This window comes from Microtus ochrogaster, chromosome 8, assembly GCF_000317375.1.
Source record: "Microtus ochrogaster isolate Prairie Vole_2 chromosome 8, MicOch1.0, whole genome shotgun sequence".
Taxonomy (NCBI): Eukaryota; Metazoa; Chordata; class Mammalia; order Rodentia; family Cricetidae; genus Microtus; species Microtus ochrogaster.
This window is the reverse complement of record NC_022015.1, coordinates 31070076-31096759: the sequence shown is the minus strand read 5'-3', so window position 1 is coordinate 31096759 and position 26684 is coordinate 31070076. Positions and strand designations below refer to the sequence as shown.

At 46.4% G+C, this 26684-nt stretch overlaps 1 protein-coding gene across 1 annotated transcript in view; it reads left to right on the top strand.

Moving 5' to 3' along the window:
• The window catches only part of Tcerg1l (transcription elongation regulator 1 like), a 180600-nt gene that overhangs the window by 141549 nt on the left and 12367 nt on the right, over nt 1-26684 (top strand). Inside the window, exon 12 of the mRNA XM_005351432.2 lies at nt 18764-18893. Coding sequence (XP_005351489.2) covers nt 18764-18893 — 130 coding nt within the window. The remainder of the gene's footprint in view (nt 1-18763; nt 18894-26684) is intronic.

Genomic DNA, 26684 nt, shown 5'->3' with positions numbered 1-26684 from the left:
GTGCTCCCTTATCCAACCTTCCTTTATCCCAATCCTCCTTTTTCCCCAAGTTCCCCCCATCCTCCCCTTCTGCCTTATCTCTAGAAGGTGAACCAAAGGAAAAACGCATAGTTATCCTCTTGGCTATGGGAAATAGACAAAATTGCCTGGGAGAAAATTGGGATCTTGGGGGTGGGGTGGGAGGGGGGTAAGGGGAGATGGGGAGAGATGTCCTTTCCTTTTTAGTGTCTCTCACAAGGTCACTGGTCTGTCCTCTATATGCAGAACAACTCATGAACTTAGTTGTCCTTGGCCTCGGTAGGACCTGAATGGATATCCTACTGAAACATGCGGCTTTCTTGGGCCCCTCAAGTATCTTCACCTGCATCTGGCTTCTGTATCAGCTCCCTTCATTATCTCCCCAGGCCCGGACCAGAAATTCAAAGGCTTTGGTCAAGCATGTTGGCAACATTTTCTCCTTTAAAAATGTCCCTTAGTAGAAGAAGCAGACATTTGGCATAACAAAAAAAAATGAAATCTTATTTCAGAACCATTATCCATTTTCACCTCCTTGGTCCTTCATCCTGAGATATTTCAGTAAACAAAAGGATGATGGGAAACTAGATGCTGGGCCATTATGTCTCTGACAGCTAGAATTTAGGATGGATTTTTCTCTCCAGTGAAGGCCACAGTTAGATAGGAGGGAGAACTAACTGAGTTCAGAACTGAGAAGAAACCCACAAAACTTTCCAGAACTGTGAAGGGTAAAGGCGGGACACTGTCGTCAAGGCTGGAGACTGTGGTCCAGCAGGGGATGGTTTTTCTCATCACTGGCCTCTTGCTGTTGTGCCTCCCTCTGGAGGTAGTGTTGGGTCTGTGCAGGACCGGCTACTATGAAGCAGGGACAGAACTCTGTGGGACCCTGGGGCCAAGCCTCTCATCCCAGTCTCGAGGGCCTCTGCTTTCTGACTGCCTCAGCTCTTGCCTTTAAGAGGTTACTTCGTGGGAAGGCCAAAGAAATCCTATGTGACCACAGGAGATTTTTATCCAGCGTCTTTGATGATTCAAGAGTTCAAGAACTGGGAGGAAGTGCAGGCAGCCTTTTGACTTTCTTGTCTACAGCATGACTGTCAGCCAAGCTGTCCCAGCTGGTCTGTGCACAAGTGCCCTGAGTTTGAAACCCGAGACAAGCTCCCTGTGGTGCTGGGGAAATGGACTGGCCTCGGATTCTGAGCAACTGGCATTTAAATAACAGCGACACATTAATTTTGGTTTTAATCATCTGAATGACTTCCAGAATTAAAAACTGACTTTGAAACAACAAGCACAGATGTTTCCCACAGAGCTGTTCCAGTTTCTGCAGTTGTGCGTGTGTACATCCACTGCAGCTGCGGGAGGGGCTGGTGCCTGTTGCATGCATGCTGCTGTGCCTCCAGGCTCACCAGGTACTCACCCAGGGCTGTCTTGGTGAGACCGTGCCTCCCTAACATGATTCTGCAGAAAAAAAAAAAATGTTCAGTAGCCAGGAAACAGCCAGACTGAAGACCCAGCATATACCAGAAAGTTCTGGAAATCATTCATTTTTGATCCAGTGTACAGAGAGGGAGGCTGGGTAGGTCTGTATATTTAGAAGGGGGGCCAGCTCTGTGCATGCAGAGGGCTAGTCTTCTCTGTGTGGCAGAAGGTAGGCCTCCTTGTGTTCACAGAAATTGAGTCCTTCCCTTGTGTGTACAGAAAGTGGGCCTGCCCTGTGTGTTGAAGAAGGGCCTGCTCTGTGTGAGAAGACAGGTATGCCTTGTGCCTTGCAGAAGGCAAGCCTGCTGTATCTGCAGCCCCACCTTGCTTCAGCTTCTCACCGTACTTTTTGGTTTTTTGCAGTGCCATGACACCTCATGGCTCATTGATAATGGCCCCCACTGCATTTGGCAAATGGCATTTCACAAGTCTGGGCACTGTATGCATTTGATGTTGCAGAATTGGTTGTAGGCAGCAAGGAATATGCCCCCACCCATCTTTCTGGAATCACTTCATCTTGACCTGCCCCTTTAGTAGAAATAATATTTTCCCTCTTCGAAAAGCAATGAGAACTTTCTGGCAAGGTGTGACTTGCTGGCCCAATATGTCATGATACATAGAAATAGGGGCTAAATGATAGTGATGGCGGTTCTAGATTCTTCTCTACCTCTGCATTCCGATGAGCCCTGGCACAGCTGAAACCACTTGGGGCATTCAGACACAGATGGAATTAAATTGATTGTGCAGATAATGTAGGCGCAAATGATACTTTCCCTAAAATCCTCTTGGAGGAGAAATATGTCACAATGACAAGCTTTCAAAACACAGCAGTATTTTAAACTACCTGGCGAGTGCCATTTCCTGAAAGCTTCTTATTTACCATTTAGTGGGATGGGTTCCTGATGCAAACTCATCCATCTTCCCCGGAACCAGAAAATTGGCTCATTGCTGCATGTCCCCTTCTCATGCAGGGTTTGGAGGTCCTGCCAGTTCCTACTTTCTGAAGACTGGGTCTTTTCATAGATTGGACCTGCTTTTGGAATGTGCTGTCTATTCTAGGGAGTTGAGACTTTATTTCAAATTCAAATGAAATTATTTTGGGGGCACTTAGCAAAAGTATGTCATTCAGTTCAGAAACCAGAATGGAAGTAACCACGAAACATTACAGAGAAGTTGTTATGGGCATACATAGTAGCTTGCCCCTTCCTGAGAAGCCAGGTTTTGCTATTCAAGAATTGGGGTTTTCACTGAGTCAATGAATTTTGTCCTTTTGTTACTGTTGGCACAGTGGCTTTGATAGCATTCTGACATTTCCATGACATCCGTACAATTTTTTTTTGCTCTGGGTTGATTAAAAGATGGGACATTGTTTATTATGTTGCTCTCTAACCTTTTGGGATGCAACTCTTGGCTTTGGATGTACCAAGCTGAATGTCTCCTGCCACAGAATTGTCAGGTCAAGTAAAGTGTTGTTATGGTTAATCTTGACTATTAACTTGGCAGGATTTAGAATCACCTAGGAGACACACCTCCATGAGGGTGTTTCAACACCCATCCTGAATGTGGATAGCAGCACTCACTGTCTGAGAGTCCAGGCTGTAGACACAATGCGACCAGCTGCTGCTCCTCTGCCACTATGCCCTCCTTGCCATGATGGTCAGTCCCCCCAAACTATGGGTCAAAAGAAACTCGGCTTTAACTTGTTTTCGGTGGGTGTTGTCATAGCTATGAGAAAAGCTACTAATATAGATCATTTTTGAGATCATATTCAGCTTTCCTTGAAGACCCAAGATGCTGGGATGAGTAAGAAGTGGCCTTATGTCATTCTGTTGCATTCTCCAATCTTCCCCTACTGCTCTACTCCCAGACACCAAGAGTCTCCAGATGGAGCTATGGTGAAAAGCAATTTCAGACCACTTAGGAGGAGGTGGGTACCACAGAGAATCCCACCTTTGTGTTTTTGAGATTCTCTCCCAGGAATTGTATGGCTATAATTCATCTTCTTGTAGGTCTGTACCCCAGACATGACCCTATGGCAAGATGAGCCCTTTCAGAATAAATTAAAAGTGCCATTATCTGAAAGCGAAACATACGAATTTAATAATAACTTTCTATCCTGGCCAACAAGGTCAAGATGGGAGGTTTAGAAGCTCCTAGTCCTTGGATAGTCTTCAGGTCAAGTCTATCCCTAGATAGTGTTGTCTGTGGGAAGGTGGAGGAGGTGACCCCTTTGCAGCAGAGAACTGCTGCCATCTGGTCAGCAGGAAGGTCAGTATACAGAGCTCTGGTCCTCAAGTATGAGCTGAGCCCTTCTCCTTCCTTCCCTGTGTCTTAGTTACTTTTCTAATGCTATGACAAAATGCCATGACCATGGTAATTTAGAAAAGAAACTGCTTAAGCTGGGTGATTGGTGGCACATGCCTTTAATCCCAGCACTCAGGAGGCAGGGGCAGGTAGATCTCTGTGATTTCAGGCCAGCCTGGTCCATAAGAGCTAGTTCCAGGACAGGCTCCAAAGCTACAGAGAACCCCTGTCTGTGTTTAATTTGTCTTACGGTTGCAGATGGTTAGAGGCCAGAGCAAAAGCATGGTGGCAGGGACAGCTGAGAGCTCACATCTTGATCTATAAGTAGGAAGCAGAGAGAGAGAAAACACACTGGCAATGGTGTGGAACATTTGAAACCTTGAAGTTCAGAGTTACACACCTTCTCCAACAAGACCACCCTTACTAATCCTTTCCAAATAGTTCCACCAACTGAAGACCAAGTATTCAAACATTTGAGTGTGGGGGACCATTTTGGAAAATTACTACTGAGAGTGGGAAGTATTTCAAAATACTTTAAGACAATGTTCTGAAATCACACCTCTAAAGATGGCCCCGGAAGACAATAGCCTGCCCTGCCTCTCTGTGCCAGCCCTGCCTAATTCCCCGGGGACGTTGTGAGACAACAGGAAGTGCGAAGTCTGTGTAGTCTTTGACATGTGTGGTGATGAACAAATTACTCACCTCCACTCAGCTTTTAAGCAATCGCTTACACTTAATTCATTCTTTCAGGAGATCAATTGACTCGACATAGAAACCTGTGCTGGATCTGTGCCATGTATCACTAAGGTGTCCCACGCAGGACCCTTCATTGACATCTGCCTCTGAGAAGACTGAGTGCGGATGTAGCAGTTTGTCATGGGATTTCAATTTGTCTTTTTAAGCTACAAAGTGAACAGTCCTGTGAATTTACATTATTCTGAAAGCAGCAAAAAACTCACATATTTCCTAGATGGGGGAGCATTCATCAGGAGACAGCTGTGTTACAGACTTGGATGCTATGTCTGCACACAAGGCTGTTTCCTTGTGGATGGGAGAGGTGGAGTTCATATTTATCATAAAGCTTTTCATTTAAACTGAGAGGAGTCTGAAATCTGGTTGTTATGTTAAGAGGCCAGACTAGAATGGGGTCTAGAGTGTCTGGCCTCTGATCGCTCTTCATTGGTTTTCTATACCCTACTTACCTAACATCCATCTTACACTTATTGTATAGTGAGAACGTGGCTTTCATTGACCCCGTGATCTTCACCCTGTGTGAGCAAGGGCAGGAAGGCATCCTTGGGATGGTCCAGGCTGGCAGGGAACTTGTTACTTCTGACTTCCCATCCCATGCATAGAACAGTCTTTGGCAGAATCTCTTCCAATGAGGGTCTCTTCATATACTTCATTCTAGAAGCCTATAGTCTGGTGGTTGCTGGAAGTCCTTGGGCCTTCCTGAGCTCTGTAGCAAAGCCCTGAGCATATGCAGGTCCCTTCTCAAGGCTGTGGAGCATGAGCAAGCCACCCTCACATGAAGAGAGGAAGACATGTCTTCTCTACATCAAGGTTCCATCTGACTGGCTTGTCAAACTGTGTGCAGGGTCCTGCGTTTGGGGCCCCGGATGCTTGAGGAGGTGTGGGTGCTCCTGTCTTGCTAACAGGATGCAGATTTCTGAGACAATGCTAGACCTGCAGCTCTTGCCAGGCAACCACACAGTCTCATTTCTGCTATGAAAGGTTGAGGTTCTGGAAGGCAGGCAAAGTGGATGGGTGATAAGTGAATGGAGAACTTCCCAGATGATGTAAACCTTGCCTTCCTCATCAGCCACACACTGAACAAATATCTCTTACCACCCAGTGTGTATAGATTTGGGGCTGCATAGACAGTGGCACGGAGGACGATAGTTTATGGTCTGGGGCCTTGGGTAGTGTTGTGCTGGTTTCTGGTTCTGGCTCTGGTCCTGGTTCTGGGGACTGAGTCCCTCTCTTCAGCAGCCAGTTGTAATGTTCAGCTCTGCTATGCGCTTCCCTTCTGCACACTCCCTTTCGCCTGGAATCCAGGGCACTTCCCACTCTGAGGACACCTTCCCTCCCACTGATTGTCAAGCTAGCAGGCCCACCCCTGCGAGGGGGGTTTCAGTTGTTTCTCAGCTTCCTCCAGGAACACCAGCAGCCCAGAGACCCACATGACAATTCTGAAATGGCTGCAACATTTTGAAGTTGCTAGACAGCTTCTTAAGTGGACAGGTAGCTCGTGGGATACATGAAACAAGGCAAAGTTGGCTGGTTGGTGCCCACTGGCGGGCTATGGCATGTTTTCTTTCCAGAGGCCCATCTGCCTTCAGTAAGCTTGCTGAAGTCAGCTAGCCAATGCTTATTGTGTGATACTCCTATGCCAGGAGTTCCACACATGTCACCACTAGGACACAGAGGGACACTGCTAAGAAGGATCTCCACAATAGTTTTTTTTTAAATAAAATAGACTATCACATGGTCTCTGCATGTGGGCGACAGTTGTGTGGCTTGGTCTATTTGTGGGGCCCCTAGCAGTGGGATCAGAACCTGTCCCTGGTGTATGATCTGGCTTTTAGGAATTTAGTCCCCATGCTGGGATGCCTCAGCCAGCCTTGGTGCTGCCTCAACTTGATAAGCTATGCTTTGTTGACTGCCATGGGAGATCTTACCCTTTTGGAACAGAGGAAGAGTAGATGTGTGTGTGTGTGTGTGGGGGGGGGGTGATGCGAGGTGGAGGGAGAGGATTAAAAGAGAGGCAGGGGAGGGGAAACTCTGGTTGTTATGTAAAATAAATGAAATAATTTAATAAAAATAAAGATTTTCAACAATTTAGAACATCCCAAACCCTGCAGAGGCACTAAGCCCCTTTCTTCTCATCTTCCATGAACGACACTGTGTTTTCCATGCGGTAAACAATAATTCTGATCTGTGTGGTTGTTCCTCTATTATGGAGAATACTCAGTTTGGGGGAGGAAGGTGGTTATGATTCCAGATGATCAAAGGCCAGCAAGACAAGGAAACCAGTGTGTGCTCCTATAGAGGGAAGCTGCCTGAGGCCCTGCCTGGAGGCAGGACAGCACCACTGAGGGGCAGTGTGAGCAACACAAGCTGGTGCATTTGTAATACCCAGGTTAGACAAAGCCCCTCCATCAAAGCAAACAGACCTGGAGCTGAAGAGAGAGAGAAGGCAAGCCACTTTCCTGCTAACACTGCTGGAGCAGGCCCCACAGTGAGGATGACAAATGAATACTTCCTGTAATGGCCATCTTAACTGTAATTACAGAAGAATTCAACACAGTAAACAAAATATACCTCAACTCACATTTAGATTCCCCTGCTCCCACAACTTCTATCCACCAAGGAAGAGTCTCAGCAAGGCTTGGTGTTTATTAGGTTGGCCTGTAGGCCTGTCTGGGTGTGGGGGAGCTCTAGTTCAGGGCTCCCCAGTTATTCTGAAACAAACCCCAAGCACTGTGTACATTTCATTTGTAAATATCTTAGGATAATGGCTTAATATAAGCCTTGAAAGTAAACCACTAAGAATCTTTTTTAACTTTATTTTATTATTATTATTATGAAAAATTTCCACCTCCTCCCCACCTCCCATTTCCCTCTCCCATCCACCCACTTCCCCTCCCCCTCCCTCTCCAGTCCAAAGAGCAGTCTTTTGACATCATCAGATGCTCTCCAGTCCTAGAGGGTTCAAGGTTCCTTGATTTGTTTTCTTTTACACGTCCGTGTCCTAAACAAGGGTCTCAGTCAAGTTCAGCTCCTGCAGGCTGTTGGTATTTGGTCTCAGTTTCTTTTAATCTTTAGACTTGTCTCATCCACTCCTCGTCACTAAAGACATTAAAACTTCTTTACAGAGCAGGGTGCCGTGTAGGCTGGACCCATTACACTTGTGTACGTGGAATTGCACAGACTCCAGGTTACGTTAGGTTTATGGTGTGCAGGAATGTCTCCTACCAGGAGGTCATCACACCTGGCCAGGACTTTCTGGGATGTAGCAGGTGATTTGACCTACTCATTCTTTCAAGATTTCTAAACACTGGGGCCTGAAGTTTGTCATTTTGTTTGCATTTTAATAGTTTGACTATTTTTCTGCTACTGTTGCTTTAATTTTGTTTATTATTGTCTGTGTTTATGATGTGGGGGTGGGGTACACGCATGCCATCATGTATATGTGGAGGTCAAGGGCAGCTTTATTGAGTCAGTTCATTTCTTCCACCTTTACCTGGGTTTCGGGAATCAAGCTCAGATCACCAGGCTTGTGTGGCAAATGCCTTTACACACTGCCCTAGTTCCTGCGGCTGGAATGAAGCACCCAACCACAAGCCTCTGAGGGGAGAAAGATTTACGTTAGGTCACAATTCCAGCTATCGGCCCGTAATTATTAGGAAGTTAAGAGCAGAGAGAGAATGAATGCATGCAATGCCCTCTTGCCTGCTGTGCTCAGCTCCATTTCCTCCTGCATACAGTTTTAGGATCCTCTGCCTAGGTGATGGTGTTGAGCACTCACAGTGGGGTGCGTTTCCCCGCATCAGGGAAGTGAATTAAGGCCATCCCTGTAGACATGCCCACAGACCGACCCAATACAGAGAACCCTTTGTTGAGACTCCCCAGATGATTCTAGGTGCTTCACAGGCTAAGGTTTGATGCTCTTTCCTGACAAAGTCAATTTCCAAAGCAACTTATATGTTCCCTGGTGTCCTCCACAGATAATCTGCTCCTTACAAACCCCTGGGTTTTAACATAAGTGATGTGTTTAAAATGATGATTAAAAAAAAAATGCTCCTTGGTGATTATTGGTTGCCACAGGTCTGAAGTGTATGCTCCCAAAATATGGAGGTGTCTTTTCACATCTGGCCCCTTCCTTGCCTGTGTTTTGCTGTGTTCTGTTGCACCATTGTTCATCTTGTTAGAGACTCTAAGTCTGCTCTTTGGCTCTTCTTTACCCCACGATATCACTTTCCTAGCATCCTGGTTCTCTCCCTTCTTGACTTCGAATTCTTTTTACATGTCTATTTATTTATTGCTATGGTGCATATGTGTGTGCACAGTGTGTGTGTGTGTGTGTGTGTGTGTGAGAGAGAGAGAGAGGAAGAGAGAGAAAGAGAGAGAGAGAGAGAGAGAGAGAGAGAGAGAGAGAGAGATAGAGAAGAGAGAGAGATAGAGAAATGAAGGTCAGAGGACAACTTTGTGGAGGGTTCTCACCCTTCACCTTTATGTGGGCTTCCAGGGTTGATCTCAGGCCTGCATCGCTAGGCAGCAGGCATCTTTACCCACTGGGCTCTTTTACTGGCCCCTCAGTTTCTATTTCTGTTAAGACATGATCTTCCTTGGTCACATGTATACTGGGTACTGTAGTTTTTCCTCTCTAATGTTTTTTTTTTTTTGTTTTTAAACATTTCTTTGATTTTCTTAGATTTCTTCTCCACATCTTTATTTTTTTTCCAATTGTCTCCTCCCTCGTGTTTTCTGCTCTTCCTTGTGCTGTTATTTAGTGGCCTATATCATACTCTTTCTGATTTTTTTTTAGCTCAGTTTCTACAGTTATGCTTTCCTCAAGCTCTTGGGTGTGCCATCCTTGCCTCTTTGCTGGTATCCACCCTATTTTGTCCATAATTTCAGCTGTGTACTGGCTGGGAGTGGGATGAGGCTTTGATTTGGTTGTCCATGTTGATGTTATGTTGTGATGGGGTAGGGCTGTGGCTGTGCCCCTGAGTTCAACCTAGCACCCTCTCCTAAGTAAGGAACAAAGGGGTCCTGTGTTTGGGCTCTGTGCTCGCTTCCCCACAACTTCCTTTGCCTTTGTTATCCCTGGTGCTCCTGGCCTTCCTAATTTTCCTTCAGTGGAGGTCTTACCTGGGAAGTTTTCAAAGCCCCACCCCTCCACAGCCTCCCCATATCCCATGGACTTTCCTGCAGTTTAGACACGTCTATGTCAGCTACAGTTTTGAAGAGATGCTTGGGTTGAAGTCAGGTGTCTCTAACCCTAGGGCTTTGCTCACTGTGGGGCTAAGGACTTGCTAGTGCTCAGGGCCTCGTGGTGTGGGGGCTCCATGAGACTTCTTCTCAGACAGCTGCCGATACTGAAGACCTGTGGGGCTGTGATCAGACAGCACCCATTCATAATTCAGTGTGTCAAGATGCCTGTGGCTTTTTGCTTTATTTTTCTTGCAACTCTGTCTGCTTTGGGCTATGGATCTAAGAAGGTTTTTAAAAATGGCCCCTGCCTTTCCTGTATTGAGCACATGAAGCTTCTTTCAGTTTTAAGTAAGATTTCCAAGGAGCCCTGTATTCTGAGATGCATGTGCCCAGGGTTTGTCTCTTTTCTTCAATAGTCCCCAAAAGGTATACCCTACAAATGACCACCGTCATTATCATCACCATCATCACCATCATCACCGTCACTATTATGCTGCCTGGAGGTAGTAGGTAGAGGGAGGGAAGTGGGTTTTATTGTTGTAGTTTGCTCTGAGTGTCAATCATGCTCCAAATACCTACTACTCTCCCTTGGCCGAGACCTGGTCTGATTGAGGACTTCCTTAGGGAAAGGTCACTGGCCAAGCTTGCCTAGGGAGTTTGTGCTGTATGCAGACTGCAGTAAATGTCAGCTCCCAGACCCACCTTCATGTGCTCCCAATGTGATGCCGCAGGGTGGCATATCAGAAACACATCTGCTACTGATTAAGAACCTCTTACTGCTGGGAAAACTTCCAGATTTAGCTAATCCAAGCACTAGAGCAATATAAAAGGGGCATAGTACCCCATAGAGCCACCGATGAAACAGGTGCACCAACCAGTGCCTGTTGCCTGGTCTGCTATAAAGATGTCGTGCTTCTGGTGGTTCCAGGAGTTGGAGCTCCAGGCTCACTGGGATTCTGCCATAAGTCAGAAGAGGCCACCACCATAAATCAAATCAGAACCATTTGCTGATCAGCTATTGTACTAAGCCATTTGAATGCATTATCTCAACTTAGGGGGTTTGATGTGGTTACACAGAGAATTATATAATCAAGATACTTTTCAGCAGCTAATTCACAACCAAGGGACTCATGGCTTATGAATGACAAAAAAACCTTTGCCCACAGGGCCACCAACGTACTATAGGACCCAAAATGTATGAAGTCAGAACACAGCTGTTTCTGTCACTCTTTATTCTGTTCTCTATTTCTAGTGTAGCTCCTGACGTATATTGACAGGTGTAACCACAAGGTCAGCAGATGGTGGGAGAGATGAGTAAATATGCCCACACTGAGGACACACAGAATGGTTACCCAGCCTTTGAGGCCTTCCTGGCTTGGGGCATAGCAGATAAGGGATTTGGTGAATGCTGGGATACGTCCTTGTAAACCATCAAAAGGCAGCAGAGGAACAACAGCTCTGCTCAGCTTCTTGCATATTTCTGGCTTAGAAGTGTGCCAGGTCCTCAGCTTAAGTTTTGCCTATGGCTCTGATTCACCTTAGAGAGTCATCTGTCCCCATAGCAGCATGAGCTTTGTGTCCCCGCCTAAACAGTGTAGGCAGAGCTGAGGCTCCCTTGCTCTGGTCTTTTCCAGAGCCCCAGCACCCCAGAGCCCCAGATTGATGAGCCAACCTGCTTTACAGCTGCCAGAAGCGTACCCCTGCACGGCACAGCGTAGAGGCTAAATGCCAGACACAGAGATCGCTCAAAGTGCACTACATCTGAAGATCATTTGTAACACTCCACGATAAGATGTCGGAGGCCCCATAAGGCAAAAAGATTCACAGAAACTTTGATTCCTGCAGAATTTTATATTGTGTCTAACACCAGAGTTACAGGCTGGTGATATTTTGATGATAAATTCCTAGCCATTTTTTTCTGGAAGACAGTTCTCCCCATCCATTAAATCAAATAAGAGGGGATATGTCTCTAGCTAGGCAGAAGCTGGAGCTCAGTTGGGAAGGAGCAATTATGGATGGCCGAAGCCACCATAGCCAAAAACAGTTTCCAACTGTCATCATCACCATCATTCATGTCATTGTTATCATTGTTAGCACCACCATCATTGTCACCATCATCATCAGCATCATTGCCACCATTACTAACAGCATCACTATCATTATCATTATCAATACCATCATCATCATCATGCCATGGTCCCAATAGCATCACCATCATCATTACCATCATCACCATTGTTATCAAATCCCAAATCAAGTCATTGACAAACCACCTGTTGTACTAAGCCATTTAAGCATGTGATATCAATTTAAAAGGGATATTACACAGACAATTGTAAATAAACACTAGACATTTTTCTCCCATTTAATTTTTTCAAAATCTCAAATGACAGATACTATAAGTATTTAAATTTTATGGATAGATAAAGTACAACAATGAAATAGGGTTCAATAAGAGTTGCCTAAGGTCCCACACTACATTTTAGGGTGAGATCTAAGGTGTGTGAGACCACGGAGAGCAAACTTAATTCGTACCCAACATTTTTCCCTCTACCCCACAATGTGATTCCAATTTTATGGCTATTGAGGGCATAAGGACAGTGGGAACAGAGAAATTAGTGCACTCTCTGGCAGAGCTAACTCCCGGACTGCTGGGGCAACCAGCCTTATTTGAGTCCTACCATTTCTCTCTCAGCCCTGACTTGTATGCAGCATTGAAAAAAACTCTGAACTATGGTACATTTGTAGAGAAAATTTCTTGTCATAAATTTCTTTGATTACTTCCATCAGTGACATTAGAAGCCCACAGCCACACATTGAGAAGGCTTAAACAATGTGGCAATAATTGTACACAGGGAAGCTTCTGCAGTCACCAGTACCAGTCTACAATGCTAAGACAAAAGCTGGGATAGGGTGGGGCTGTGAGGACTTAGGGCTAATAGATGCCATAGAAGGAAAGCTGAAGGCAACATAATCAATTCTCTTTAGGAAGTGGACCTGAAATTCTTCTGCATTCAATGTCTTCAAGAAAGTTGTAACCACAAAGTCAAACCCAACAAGGATTTATTTACTAATTGTTGGTGAGGAGGGCAACAAGCCATTCACTGCCCACAGGAACCCAGAGACTGGGCTCTGCAGTTATAGGAAACAGATGTGGGAATGGCTCTTTAAGAAAAACCAACCTTCATAAGACAGCCCAGGCCCCCAGGTCAGGAACTCTATCACAACATGCTGACTCCCACTGCAGACACCAATGGTAAGGTGCCTCTAATGTCTTCATATCAGCTGCTTTAACTGAATGAGTATCAGCAACTAGGTCATTTTTTGAGGAATAGAGATTAATTAAGTCACAGTCAAGAGGTTCAAGACCTGAAAAGCTGAGTCTTGTGGTAGCACAGAGCATCACAAGGGGATACAGAGGATACTTGCTACCTTGGGAATCATCATAATGAAGCCACTTGCACCATTGCCTTGGCCTTCTCTAACTTCAGTCACACACTGAGGGACCCACCTGTCACATTGTTTGTCTGTATTTCCACAGCAGTGTGATGAGGCAGTCTCTCTAATATCACCCACATATCCACACAGCTGCCCATATAGCCACATATGGCCATGCATCTGGGGGATCCTTGACTTTCCTTGAGGTAAAGTTGACTAATTTGCCAAAACTTCACAGAACTCACCTAAACTGATATATTTGTGGTTTGAGTTTTGGTGATTTTTTTGGTGATTTCCGTTTGTGAAAGGGAACAACTCAGCAACAGTCAGTGGAAGAGAAGGGTAAAATCAGGACAGGTCCCAAGGACAGGAGCCTTGTTTATGAAGAGCAGGTGTGTGCTACCTGCACAGGGCACTGGTTTGGTCCTATCTAGAAAGTGCACAAACCCCAGTGTTCCAGAGTTTTATTTGAGTTTCATTAATTGTCAGTGATTAGCTACTTCACTGGTGGAAATACTGGATTCCACAAGAAGTCCCCACTTATATCCTGGTTATGGTGGTGGCTGGAACCGAGTCCTAAACTGCTCACCACATGACTGATGGATCTAACAGGACAACCTGGATCACCTCGTTGGTGGCATCTCAAGTGTGGTCCTGTCTGGGATCTGGAAGGCGTCTTCTTGTGGACAATACAGACCCTCTGGTCAGTCAGGATGCTTCCTTCTCTGCCAGGAATTCTGTCAAAATCCTGACAAGTGCTGTCACAGGCCCAAATCATGAGGATCCAGGCCACCCACTCTGTCCATCACCACCCTGCACTGGCTCCAGGGAAGTAATCAGTACAGTCACTGGCCATGAGTTCAGCTGCAAGAGCTGATGTGCCTTGTGGATATGCCATGACACAGAGGTACATCAAGGTACTGTGAGCCACTGGGAACTCCAGCTGGCATCTGAAAGGGTCTCTAGGCTGGTTCTGGCAGGGTCTTCAGACTGGTGGTGGGCACCTGCAAACTGAGACAGACAGAGGGGAGGCTGGCCAGGCTGTGGACACCTCTATTGCTAGGACTCCATATGCTCCTGGCCTCAGTGCCCAGCACTGGCAGAGATGAGCTCACTGTCCATTTGCATAGCCAGGGATTCAGATCTTCTGGAGGCAGGGGACAGCTGCCTTTGGCATTACCTCCTGATAATCAGTTGCGTGACAACAGAAGAGGCCTCTTCACCAGATCTGTAGGAGCAACAGCAGAAGAGTGCTGTGGACACACCAATCCCCAGCCACAGGGAGGGGTCAGAGATGAAGCCCAGCATAGCAGAATGTAGTGATGTCTTCTTGGAGTGGGTGGGCCTCTGGCTATCACTCCCTACTCTGTATAGTTTTAGCTGCTTTGCAGGAATAGGAGGTGCTGGGAGCCGCCCCCGATGGTGGACAGGTAGAAGCAGAGGATATAAGAAGCTGGTGAGGGAAGGAAGTGAGCCAGGCCATGATGGTCGTGGGAATCTTGCAGCCTGACTGACTAGCAGCCAGAGTGCTTCTTTATTTATGCAGAATTTAGTAATTAGGGATACATTCATGTTGTTCCAAAACATAAATCATATCATTTTTGTTTTCGGATACGTGTTTTATTTCCTTTTGCTCATCTTGTAGTCATTGTTAATAAGCTCACTTCATTTTGCCCATCTTTTAGACATCATTAATAAACTATGACAGAACAGAGTTATCATCTCCAGTCATTTTCCCTCAAGTTTTGACACCATTGATAAACAGAATTATCGTTTTTACTCATTAACCCCATAACCCAACTTTTAAGAGTCTAGAGGCATATGATAAGTTATTCTCAGGCTACAAAGACATTTGACCAAAACAATCTTCAAGGACAGGCATGGTGCCATGTCCCAAGCAGTGTAGTATTAACTCTCAATGGTCAGAGTGCCCAAGAAATAGCCTCAGGCCAAAGCGGCTGCAGTTATTATGTAAATTCTGTCATAATGTTTATATTTTATATCTTTATAGAATACTTTTATCATCTTTCTACATCATTCTTTGCCCGTCAGTATAAGTCTCTTTGTAGGGCAGAGGTAGCTTTAGCTAGTCTACCTTGGTTGCTGTATTTGTCATGTAATTGCCTGGGTGTATAGTGGGAAGAGGCTTGCAGTATGATCTGTGACCAACTCCTCTAGCCCACCAAATCTTGTTGACCTTTTAAAGTTCATTTTGTTTTGATTATCTTGTTCCTGAGTAAGTACAGGGACAGATGTCTCAAAAATATCTCACAGCCTCATAAAAAGACCTCTGGCTTCTTTATGTGTGTCACAGCCTCCAAGGTGTCAGGAAAACTTTGAAGTAGATCAGGACATCTCACTAAAGCAGGAGGGAGGATAGTATGCTCAGGGTTGTCTTTGGGAAGCTTGGAAATAGTATTCCTGGGAGAAGACACAAATGATTCATAAGTTTTCCATCAATTTAATATTTCCAAATTGTACAAATATTAAAAGTCTCTCAAATATGTAGCAGGTGGAGATAAAAACCAAAGGTGGTACGGCAGCCATCATGTGACTCAGCTTTGCTGGATCTTTGTCAAACAGCTGTGCTGGCTTTATGACTTCTGCCATCCCTGTCAGATAAGGCTGTGCCAAGAAGGCCTTCGGGTTGGCTGTTGTCCAGGGTGGAACACGAGAGGAGAGAATCTGCTGCTGTTTCAGGCTACTGCAGCCAAGGGTTGCCACCCTGTATAGAGAAAAGCTGCTGTCTCAGGGAGGCAGTGCTGCCAAGACAGAGGTGGCCCTTATGTTCACTGTTTAAGCAGGGTGGAGTCAACAAGATCCATCACATCACAAAACTGGGCTGCCTCACTGACAAGATTCAGAGATTTCCACAGCTCATCTAGATACACAGGCAGCCTCATGGTGAGGAGCAGAGCACATTGATTCCACAGAATGTTCACATTGCCTCTTTTTCCCTTGAGCCCATCACATCCACAGAACTCTCCTCTAGAGCTAGGATCTTCCCAGACAACAGCTCTCTCTGCACAAGGTGGTGTCCTCATGGCTGCAATGACCTGCGGTAACCTTCATTTCTCTTCTCTCGTGTTCGATCTAAAGGCCTTCTATTCCTGTGAAGAAGCTGGTATGATAGGCATGCCATGCAGAGACCTGGCCTAAGAACACCTATACTAGGTCCTACGATGCTGGGACGTCAGCCCTGGCCTGCGGCTTGTGTGTATGCCCCACTCCAATCCATACCCACCAAACTGCATACCCGGGTGGGTGAGGTACCTGGCTTGTCAGAAGTTCTCTTGTGTCTGATACAATGCACATCACATTGTGAACATGTGGCTGTGAGGGGTGACAGAGTTAGCAAGACTCTTACCCTGCAGCAGCTCATGAGATGAGCATTGCTATCACCCTGTATCTGAGCATAGGATCCATGGTTTTGCCTAAATGATCCTACAGCTCAGGTTTGCGCAACTTCCATGTGGATAGTGTGGCAGATGACCCTGATGAGACGGGCTAGTGACTCAGGCTTGCAGAGGGAACTGAGCCCTCTAGATTGCCACAGAGAACTGTTTGGGGTTTGCCAGTGTGTCACCTGGGCGACTGGTTTAGCCTCTGGAAGGACCCACGTGAAAGGAGGCATCTGAAAGGTTGTGGGTGATCTTGATGTACACAGAAAGCTGGGCTCAGGAGCAGTCATGGGAGGTCAGAGCCTCTCTGCAGGGAGGGAGGTGGTCACCTCAGTATCTCTCTGCCTAACAGGAAACAGGAGTTCTCCATTGGAGTTGGGAGACTCTGGGGTGCTGGTATCTAGAGTTGGGGAAAGTCTTCTGTGGGTGAGGGGTTGGTAAAAACCAACCCCTCCAAACTTTACTTAGCGCTAGGACATTTATAAAAGCAGGGTGACAAGTGAGGTTTGTTGTGTGGGACAACTGAGGATTCTGTAAAGACCCAACACCAGTGCGGCATGCCACGCTAGATACCAAGCTAGTGCTCATATGCCTTTCCCTCTGGGCGAAATTCGGAATGAGCAAGCTTTGCCACCCACAAGGAACACTCAGCTTTACCTTTTATTAAAGGTACAAAGCCCACCCTAACACAAGAACCCCAAAACATGACCGTATCTTTGCACTTGCCTCTGACTCATCCAGGCAAGCCAAGAGCCCCGTCCCCTGGAAGACATCCAGTGGCTCTGAACAAAATAATTTGTTGGATAAGCAATAACAGGGAATCATAATGGGTTCCAGATACAACAATACAAGCCTTGTTTCCACACTTCTATTTTGGGCTAATAAAAGCTCACTACAAAGAAGTCCTAATTATAACCTTGCAGTCTGGGGCGATCACAGATCAACTGGTAACTTTCCTTTTTCAGAATTCCGCATCAACATAGAGGAAGAGAGGATGGTACATTGTCCTGAAATAGCTGGTCTATAAATAAAATCCCCCGCATGGGTTCAGCACCCCTTCAGACATTTGTTCCTTCAGACATTTCCCATTTGTTTGGAGTAATCTCTACTACAGACAGCCCTGTGAGAACCAAAGCCCGTGTTAGGCCCAGAATGCTGAGTGCTCTCGGCACATGCTAGACTTTCACAGAGTTTAGCTTTGTGTGTCTCCTGTGGGTGTACTTCTGCAGGTCTGGGCAGTCTGTCGGCAGTGTTGTCTGTCTGCCCTTACCATCACAGACCAACATGGCCTGAGAGCAGTCAAGACGAGGAGGGTACAGAGGGGTGACTGGTGCTGGCGCTGTCCCAGCAGTACCAACACCGCCTGTCATTTTGAACAGACACTGTCACAGGCCTGACCATAGACAGATGTGGGACTTGGGCTGGGGAGAAGACCCTATGAGGAATCGGAGTGGTCAGGGTAAAGGTCAGACTGAGCTCTGGAGCACAGGACAGGGCAAGGGCCAGCTGCGTCCTCAAAGACAGGAGTGTCCCAGAAGCCTGTCAGTGAGGTGAAGCCAGCGTGAGGAATAATGGTAACAACTTTGGCCAAATATTTCCTTCCAGACATGGGTACTTAGATGTTTGGGGAGACTTCCAGGCGCTTCTAGAATAAGGCAGAGCTATAAAAAGACCCATCAGGAGCCCTGTCCCCTTAACAAGCACAGCTCAAGTGGTGCTTCAGAAGGGTGGGCCTCCCTTTCCCTCCTCTGTATGCTCTTCATGGTGTGGCCATTTTAGAGGCATCTCTGTGATTCTGCCCCAGCCATTTTCTTCTTGGGACCGGCGGCTGTGGACCAGGACTTTAATCTCAGTCTCCCCACAGAACACAGCAAAGCCACTTGTCTTTCAAGAGAAGAAAAGTCTCCTTTGCCAACTTAGCCCAAAGAGCTTTCCAAGACTCTGTTTCTTTCCCCTCATCTTTTCTTGTTTATTAGAGACAAGGTCTCACTCTATAGTCTAGGCCTCTAACCCTTGGCAGTCCTGTTGCTTCAGCCTCTCACAAGCAAGGATTTTAGGCATGAGCCAGCAGATCTGACTCAAGACTCTTCTCTCTGTAAACAGTGCTCTCAGGGGGATTTAAGGTTTCAGTGGGGACCAGTCGGATTTCCTCGGGCGTGGCTAACTCTGCATCTTGTGTCCCCAAGGACTGAAAGCTGTAAGAGCCCAGAGGAGACCCAGCAAGTAGACAAGGGGCCACAGACGCCACCGCCACAGATTCTCCTGCCCCTGGAGGAGCGTGTGACCCATTTCCGAGACATGCTGCTGGAGAGAGGGGTAAGAACCCTGAACATCCGTGGGGAGATAGTGGAGAGGAGGAGGGCCCCTGGGGACCCTTGGGAAGGACTGGTCTTCCCCACTGTACCTGCGCCTAAGCTGATGGGTGTTTAGGAGATGAAGGATTTGAGGCCCGAGCAAACCCCAGGAGGAGCTGCTTCTGCTTCCTTTCTTGGAGAGGGGGCTTTGCAAGGCATGGGCTGCTGGAATGGTTGGAGGGACGCCAGCCAGTGTGGGAAAGACTTCTGCCATCCTCAGGCCAGGCTTCAGGGCCCAAACTTCAGGGATGACCCGCTATGGATATCTTAACCCCACAGGGGATCTCACACTTCTGGATTAATTAGACTGTTTTTAAATAAAGTGATTTCTGAATCTCGTTTTGAATGGAGGAAACTGTATGCGAAACCAGGACTTTTATTTCTTACTTTGGCTTTTGGGCACAAAACTGAGCCAGTACAATATCGTAGCCCAGTTGGGTTTCTTCACAGAGTGCGGCAGAACACAGAAGGCAGTAATGAAGTCTGTGTGAGGGTAATTGTAATGAATACGGTAATGGCCTTGTGAATCCAAAGCAAATTCCCAAACTCTGCAGTGGCATGCTTCTCCCTGCCAGGCTGTTTCCTGGAAACACCTTTGCCTTCTCTGCAGCAGATGCAGAGAGGCTGCTGAGCAGGGACTGGGGAGAGGGCAAGCTCTGGGTCATCACTCCCACGGCAGGCCGGGCCCAGCTGGACTCTGGGTGCTGGCCAAGGGAAGGAAGGATGGAGGCAGGGATAGCGCCTCGCGACTTGAGCAGGAAAGCATCCACTCCCACCTGCCTTTCTGGAAGTTTTTTTCTCTTTTGGTATGATGAATGTGAGCATGTATACCTATTTATGTACCATCATCTAGAAGCAAACCTCAGTTCTCAGTCTCAGACACTGAAAGGGCCAAGAATGAATCGATGCAGGCCACTCACCCATATCTGTCCTAACAGTGGAACAGAGTGGTAAATTCATTGTACAAGTCTTAAGTTGGGTTCCTTCATTTGAACTTCTTCCTCAGTCTGCCCTGGGACACTCCATGTGGGCTCCTGTTCCTGCCGTGGTGCAACTGTTCTTTCCATACTAGATCCCACGGCACCAGGGGATGCTGGACCATTTCCCTGGGATTTCCAGAGTATTTTATGGAGGTTGTTTAGGCTGTGACCAATATCTTACTCCTTGTGCATAACTGGCTCATGTAAGCACCAGAGGAGCCTATGGAGTGTGTGAGGAAGGGGTGTTCCCTGGAAGGGCTGAGGTTTGCTTCCTGACTCTGCACTCTTGCCCCTAGAGAACAGGAGTAGGATGGGGTGGGGGCCATCAGGAGAGCGGAGCACCTCATCCATCTCCCCAGGGCTGAGTTCCTGTGTTTGGCTCCATGGTTCCAAGATTCCTTGAGATGCTCTCACGCCATGTGACCAGCTCTACCTCCTCCCTTACTCTGAACAGCCTCCAGCCAGGAAGACGATGCACGATCATTTCTGCAGGGTTCTAGCCAGTTGGTCCAGTGTGTCACCATGAATTATTTTAAATTTTCCATTTACTTATTTTTTATGCAAGTGTGTGAGTGTGTGAATGTGTAACACACAGACCCACACAGTACACAGTAAACACGCTGAGGTTAGAGGACAATGTGAGGGTGTCTGTTCTCTCCTTCAGCCTGTGTGTCCTAGGGGATCAAACTCAGGTCTTGGGATTCCACAGCAAGAACCCTTATCTACTAAGCCATCTCTCTGATCATGATCTTTTGAGAAGTCAAAGGGAGAAGTCCACTCCATCATTTTGCCTAACTTTCAACTTCAAGTTTTGGAAAGCATTGAGTCCAATATACTGATGCAGTCTTCTGGAAGCTTGCAGGGATGGAGTGAGGAGCCAGCACTGCCTTCCTGGGCAAAGGAGTGGGTGGGGCAAACTCATGGAGCACTGAAGGTCTCCAAAGGGCTTTGCTGGAGGGATTGTATGCTTCAGTTATCAGGGTGAGAGATTCAGTTTAAACTTTGCTTTTGAGATGCTTCTATGAAAGTTAAAAAGAGCAATAGGTGTTTGAGAAGCAAAGGGCCCGTGTTGTGCTGATTGCAGAAGGTCCAAGAGCCCCTTCAGTTCTGGAGTAGCACAGGGCAATCTAAGATTACAACACTGTCATAAAGCAATGCTACCGCCTGCAATACTCAGACTTTATAAAATATGCCAGCCAATTTCATAAGTCACTCATGCTCATGAGAGTTTGATAGCTCAGCTCAGGAGACTTCCAGCTGCTTAAAGAATGAGCCGTTAGAAAGGTCACACTTTATGGACTGAGTGATTAACAAGATTTTTTCTATTGCATTTGCTGACTACTTAGTTCAGAAACCTGTGTGCTCATGGAGTGCTGAAGCCAGGCATGGAGGATTTCTAATATCTTCAAAAGACAGTACTTGGGTTTTCCCAGGGGATTATGGGCTAGGGAGGGGCTCTAGTTATGTGCTTTCGTAACCAGCAGGAAATGGCTCAATAAAGGTTTCTGTTTTATTTATTTAGTCCTTGTACGAGCACAAATCACAGGGGACCTTTTTTTTAAAGCTCTATTTAATTGAGTAGCAGGTTGCCGGATTTTCCCTTCCTGTTTAACTGAGTCCACGGGAGACAGGGTGTTGGGAGTCTCTTCCTGTAGCATCGTTGGTGCTCAGTGTTGCTTAGCCAGGGCTGGAAAGGGAAGTCCTTTGCATTGTGCTGGACCCAAGCAATGCAGGGCTCAGACTTGCCTCTGGGTACCCCCAGATTCTGTCTGTCTGAAGGAGTGGGCCTTATGGACACTGGTTGAAACCATAGCCAGCTCCAGGAGAGGCCCTGGAATTTGAGTTCACAATTATGTCAAAAACAAGAAAGAATTGATTAATAGGATATTCATTACATAGGGGTCATTGATCAAACTGAACAGAGGGATCACTATGGAGCCCGTGAGAAGCCAGTGTGGAACAGAGGCTCCTTAGTCAGTCAGCTTACAGCAGAGGGCACAGGGTACCCCTCCCAAGTGTCTGCATATTGGTATCACCCTGCAGCCTGCTGCATGTCTGGTCCCTCTTCCTTTCCAGGGCACATTCACACATGACTAGCATTCCTTACAGATCTGGCAGCACCAGGATGGTGCTGAAAACATCTCTTATTATCAACGGTCACAGGAAAAGTGATCTGCATAGGTGGTCCTGAGAGCAGGCGCCTGTGCCAGCTACTGGTCCTTGAATTTGGGGGGTAAATAGCTGCTCTGTGTTCTTGGGGCTGGTCTTAAGTGTCTTGGGCATGGGACATGCTGATAAAATGAAATGGCATAATGTAACAGAGAAGGAGGCTTGTTGGTTCCCAGCCCACCCAAAATAACCACACAGAAATCGTATTAATTAAAACACTGCTTGGCCCATTAGCTCTAGCTTCTTATTGACTAACTCTTATATTAATTTAACCCATTTCTATTAATCAGTGGCTTACCAGCAAAGATTCAGCACATCTATGTCAGGCTGCAAAGGCTCCCTGGTCTCTCTCTCTCTCTCTGACTCTGCCCTTCTTTCTCCCAGCATTCAGTTCTACCTTCCCTGCCTACGTAACTTCTGTCCTATCAACAGGCCAAGGCAGTTTTTTTATTCATTAACCAAGACAGAAGGACCTCCCACATCAGCATAACCCATACTTATCAAAGAAAATAAGAGCTGAATATGCCAAATTGTTTGTTAGTAAATCAATCAATTTTCAGAAGAGTACTAGGAGAAAAGCAGCACAAATCCTACCCTAAAACAATTATTTACCTGCAGAGTAAACTTAATTTCATACCTTTCCCCCTAGAAATAGTTTTCATAGGATCAGTGATGGCACATGTGTGTCAAATGTGCATAGCCCTGGGTTCCAGCCCCAGCACCCAAAAATACAAAATAAAGCTTAAAGAGACTTTTAAAAAATCAAGACTAAAGACTTTTATAGTATATCTGATACTGAGTTTCAATTGGACACAGTTGAATCAATTTCTCTTTTCAGTTAATACCATAAGATTCAACTTAATTTGCAAACATATGTACATACTGTGTGTTCTTGTAAGCAGCTCATAATTAAATTAGTATGAACTGTTATGAAATCTCTCTCTCTCTCTCTCGTGTGTGTGTGTGTGTGTGTGTGTGTGTGTGTGTGTGTGTGTGTGTGTGTGTTAGGGGGTGAGTGTTAGAGATCAATCCCAGAACTTCACAAAATCTAAGCAAGCACTCTACTTTGAGCTATATACCCAAGCCCCTAGGAAATACTTTTGATGAACAATGGAATATTTGATGAAATACCAGTTTTTATCAATCTGGAAAACTGGGATCCATTTGCTGTATTTTCCACTGTTGCTGTTTAAATAATATTCATTGACTCACATACATATATAAAAATGTGTGTGTGTGTGTGTGTGTGTGTGTGTATCTCTCTCTATCAGGGTGTGTGTGTGTGTGTGTGTGTGTGTGTGTGTGTGTGTGTGTGATTTATTTCCTTCTGAATATAAACATTTGACTTCTGCTATCACACTGTTTTTGAAGATGCTGTTCTAATTCAGTATATTTTCCTACCAGCAAAGTCTGAGAAGTCCCTATGGTTTATTTTGCCAGCTCACCCAATCAGCACTGAATAGCAGGAAGGTTAAACGTTTGCTACTTACTATTTTTTAAGCCCTCTTGGTCCATTTGTTTCTGTTGGCCTCTATGCCCCTCATCCCTATTCCCTGGATCGGCTGCCCTGGGATTTGGCCGTGTAGTGCCTCAGGTGTGACCGGGGCCTTCTCTCTAGAAGAAATTGCAAACCGTTGGGAAACTGTGGCCACCTGCTCAGATTTCAAGATGGGATAACAGTCTCTAATGTGAAAATAATCCTCAGATCAAATGAATCAGCTGTGTGTGGAATAGCCGTGTAAAGGTCTATTTATAAAAATAGAAAGAATCACGAGCGCTGTACAACATTGTGAGCACCAGAGGCAAGGCTGAGAGTGTTGTGTCCCAGTGTGAAGACAGGGTATCAATGCTAGTGGCAGCCCCGCCCTGTGGTCCAGGACTTATTTCTCTACCTAGAGTTCATCTGGACTTTTCTAGACTCCAGGGACAATTCCTGCTTCTACTCCCTGAGCTACACTCACACCCAAGAAGAAACCCACTTCTCTAAATTAAATTCAGAGAAATCTCATGGAAACCTGGGCAGCTTCTGTCGGAATCTCCCATACACTGTGTACCATTGTGTTTACCAGCTCACCCATTCTGCATTCCTGCCTCAGATACACCAGCTATGCCAAGCATTTGTGCCAGAGCTGTGCTTAAGAGACCTCAAACAGTGACCATGACTTCTCCTTCAGCAGTGGAGAAGGTGGCCTCCCACACCAGGCCCTAGTCTTTGGGTCTATCTACAACTCCCTGTACTTCTCAGGGACATCAGCGCTAGAAACAAAGGTTCTTGAAACATGCTCAGGGACTCCATCATAGAGAGCAGCATTCCAAAGAGGCAAGATTCTGTTTCTACAAAACCTTCAGGGAGTTACGGCAGCTGAGGGGCCACAGGAGAGGACACTGGGAAGGCACAGAGTACACAGCCAATGCTCCTCAAAATCTGTGTGGAATTTGAATCTTTATGACACATTAATTACCTTTCTCATTGCTGTAACACAATACTCGAACAAAGCAGCTAATGGAAGAGAAGGTTCATTTGAACAGACAGTGTGAGGAGAAAGTCTGTCATGACAGGAAGGCCTAGAGGCTGGGGCCTGTGGTCGCTGGCTGCACTGTCTTCTCAGTCAGGGAGCAGAAAGTAGACAGGATGTAGAAGTTGGGCTATAAAACCTCTAGCCCCATCCGCAATAATCCACTTCCTCCATCAATGTTTTTCCTAATGTTCCGCAACTTTCCAGAATAACCCCTTCAGCTGGGGACCACAAACACATGAGCCTGTGGGTGTGTTATGTGTGGGGCAGGGGACGCATTTCATATTTAAATTCTGACAGAGTTGAAGGGAGAGACATCTGTGAGTCTTCTTCAGTGTGGCCAAGTTTCCAGTGGTCTCTGTGTTCTTTCAGAGCCCTTCTGATCAATCCCTGTACTCAGGGAGGAAGGACTTCTTCTGTATCCTTGCCTAAGAACCAGGAGGGGATAGAAGGGAGAAGAGGGGCCAGCAGAGTGTGCTCACAAGCACTGAGAAGAGACTTAGAGGATTAGGGGACACATCCATGACCAAGAGACCCAAGGGTCTCTCAGCAGCCATAACCGCAGGCCACTCTGCATACATGTCTGTTATTCCTGTGTTTTTTAATCAATATAAAATAATTCCCATATTTTTTACAGTGAATAGAAACTTTAATGATTCACTGTACTAGAGTCTAGGAAGGGGCTTGGAACACGAGTCCTGATCTTTCTTTAGCTCTGTTCATGGGCCTTGGACCGAAGGAAGGGGTGAGCCCTTTGGGGAGACTGTGACAGAGGCACGCTTTGCTTTAGAGGTCCATGGTACTGTCAGAAGTAGAGTGGCCTGGAGTCAGAACACTTCCTTGGAGGACAGTTTGTAGCTAATGAAGGAGAAGTCATTTCTAATTGGCTAAGTAGTTGAAGCCCAGGTTTAAGGCGGCCATCTCAATGTACCAGGGAATCAAGAGAGACAAGACAGTGCTTGGTAATCAAATTTGGTGAGGAACATTAGTGTCTGAAGTAAATGGGTTTGTGTCTGAGATGGAAATAAACTAGTTGAAGAGGTTCCAGCTCCTGAATGCTAGTACAGCTGTCAGTTGCCATCAGTGATGTCCAAAGATCACAGACTTGAGCCCTGTGTATGGCAGAGGGGCAGTACAGATATATGCATAGATGCTGTAGGTCACAGACTCCTACAGGAGGGGTTGGCACCCCAGTGCAGGCATCAGATAAGACTGCTAGTGCCTGGAGTCTCTTCCCTGCCAAGATCCCCTTATGGGCAGGAATTTATCATACAGCTACTACCTCAGTGCCAGCACTTTTTTCCCTGAGCATCTGGGATCCCCAGATTCTTTGTGGTCCAAGGATTGGAAAATACAAGACTTTTTAGCTGGAAAGATGAAAGGAATATTCTGTTGGCTATGACAGGGTGGTTAATGACAGCCCTGGTCACTCCCACACGCCTGCTCAGGTCTGACCCACATTAATAACCCCAGATGGCCGGGGGCTGTCAGTGGCGGACAGGACCTGCATCCTTGCACTTTTGGCCATCTCCGAACATGCCTGACCATTTTGTTTAAATGAAATCCATTCGTCTCAAAGCCGAATCATCCCCAGGGGTAGCACAAAATCCGATTTCCTCAGTTTCTGGAGAGGTTTGGCTAATGCTGGGACGGAGATGGAGTGGTTTATTATGGCTGCTCCTTGCAAATGCTCCCCTCACAGACGGTAGTTCTTTTCCATACACAAGTCCTCGATCACTCCCTGGGAGGTCTGATGGGGCCTCCCCTACTCATCTACAGAATGGAGAGCTAGGCAGCTGCCAGGCTTTGGCGTGCTTCGAAGGGTCTTGTCCTCTGCAAACTCTCTTTGCCTGGAGTGAATGCTTAGGAGTACATGGGGCCCACAAAAGATGCAGGTCACATCCAGGCTGTTTAGGGAGCAGCCATATTAAAGCTGAGAAGGAATGTAGGATCAGACCAGGAGGTTGCTGGGTGCCCAGCTGAAGAGGTGAGGAACTGAGGATTCAGATGGAGAGCTGTTGGTGAAGGCTTAGGCTGTGAGTGGAGCAAAGGATGTTGGCTGAGGGGAACTACTTGGAGACCACTTTC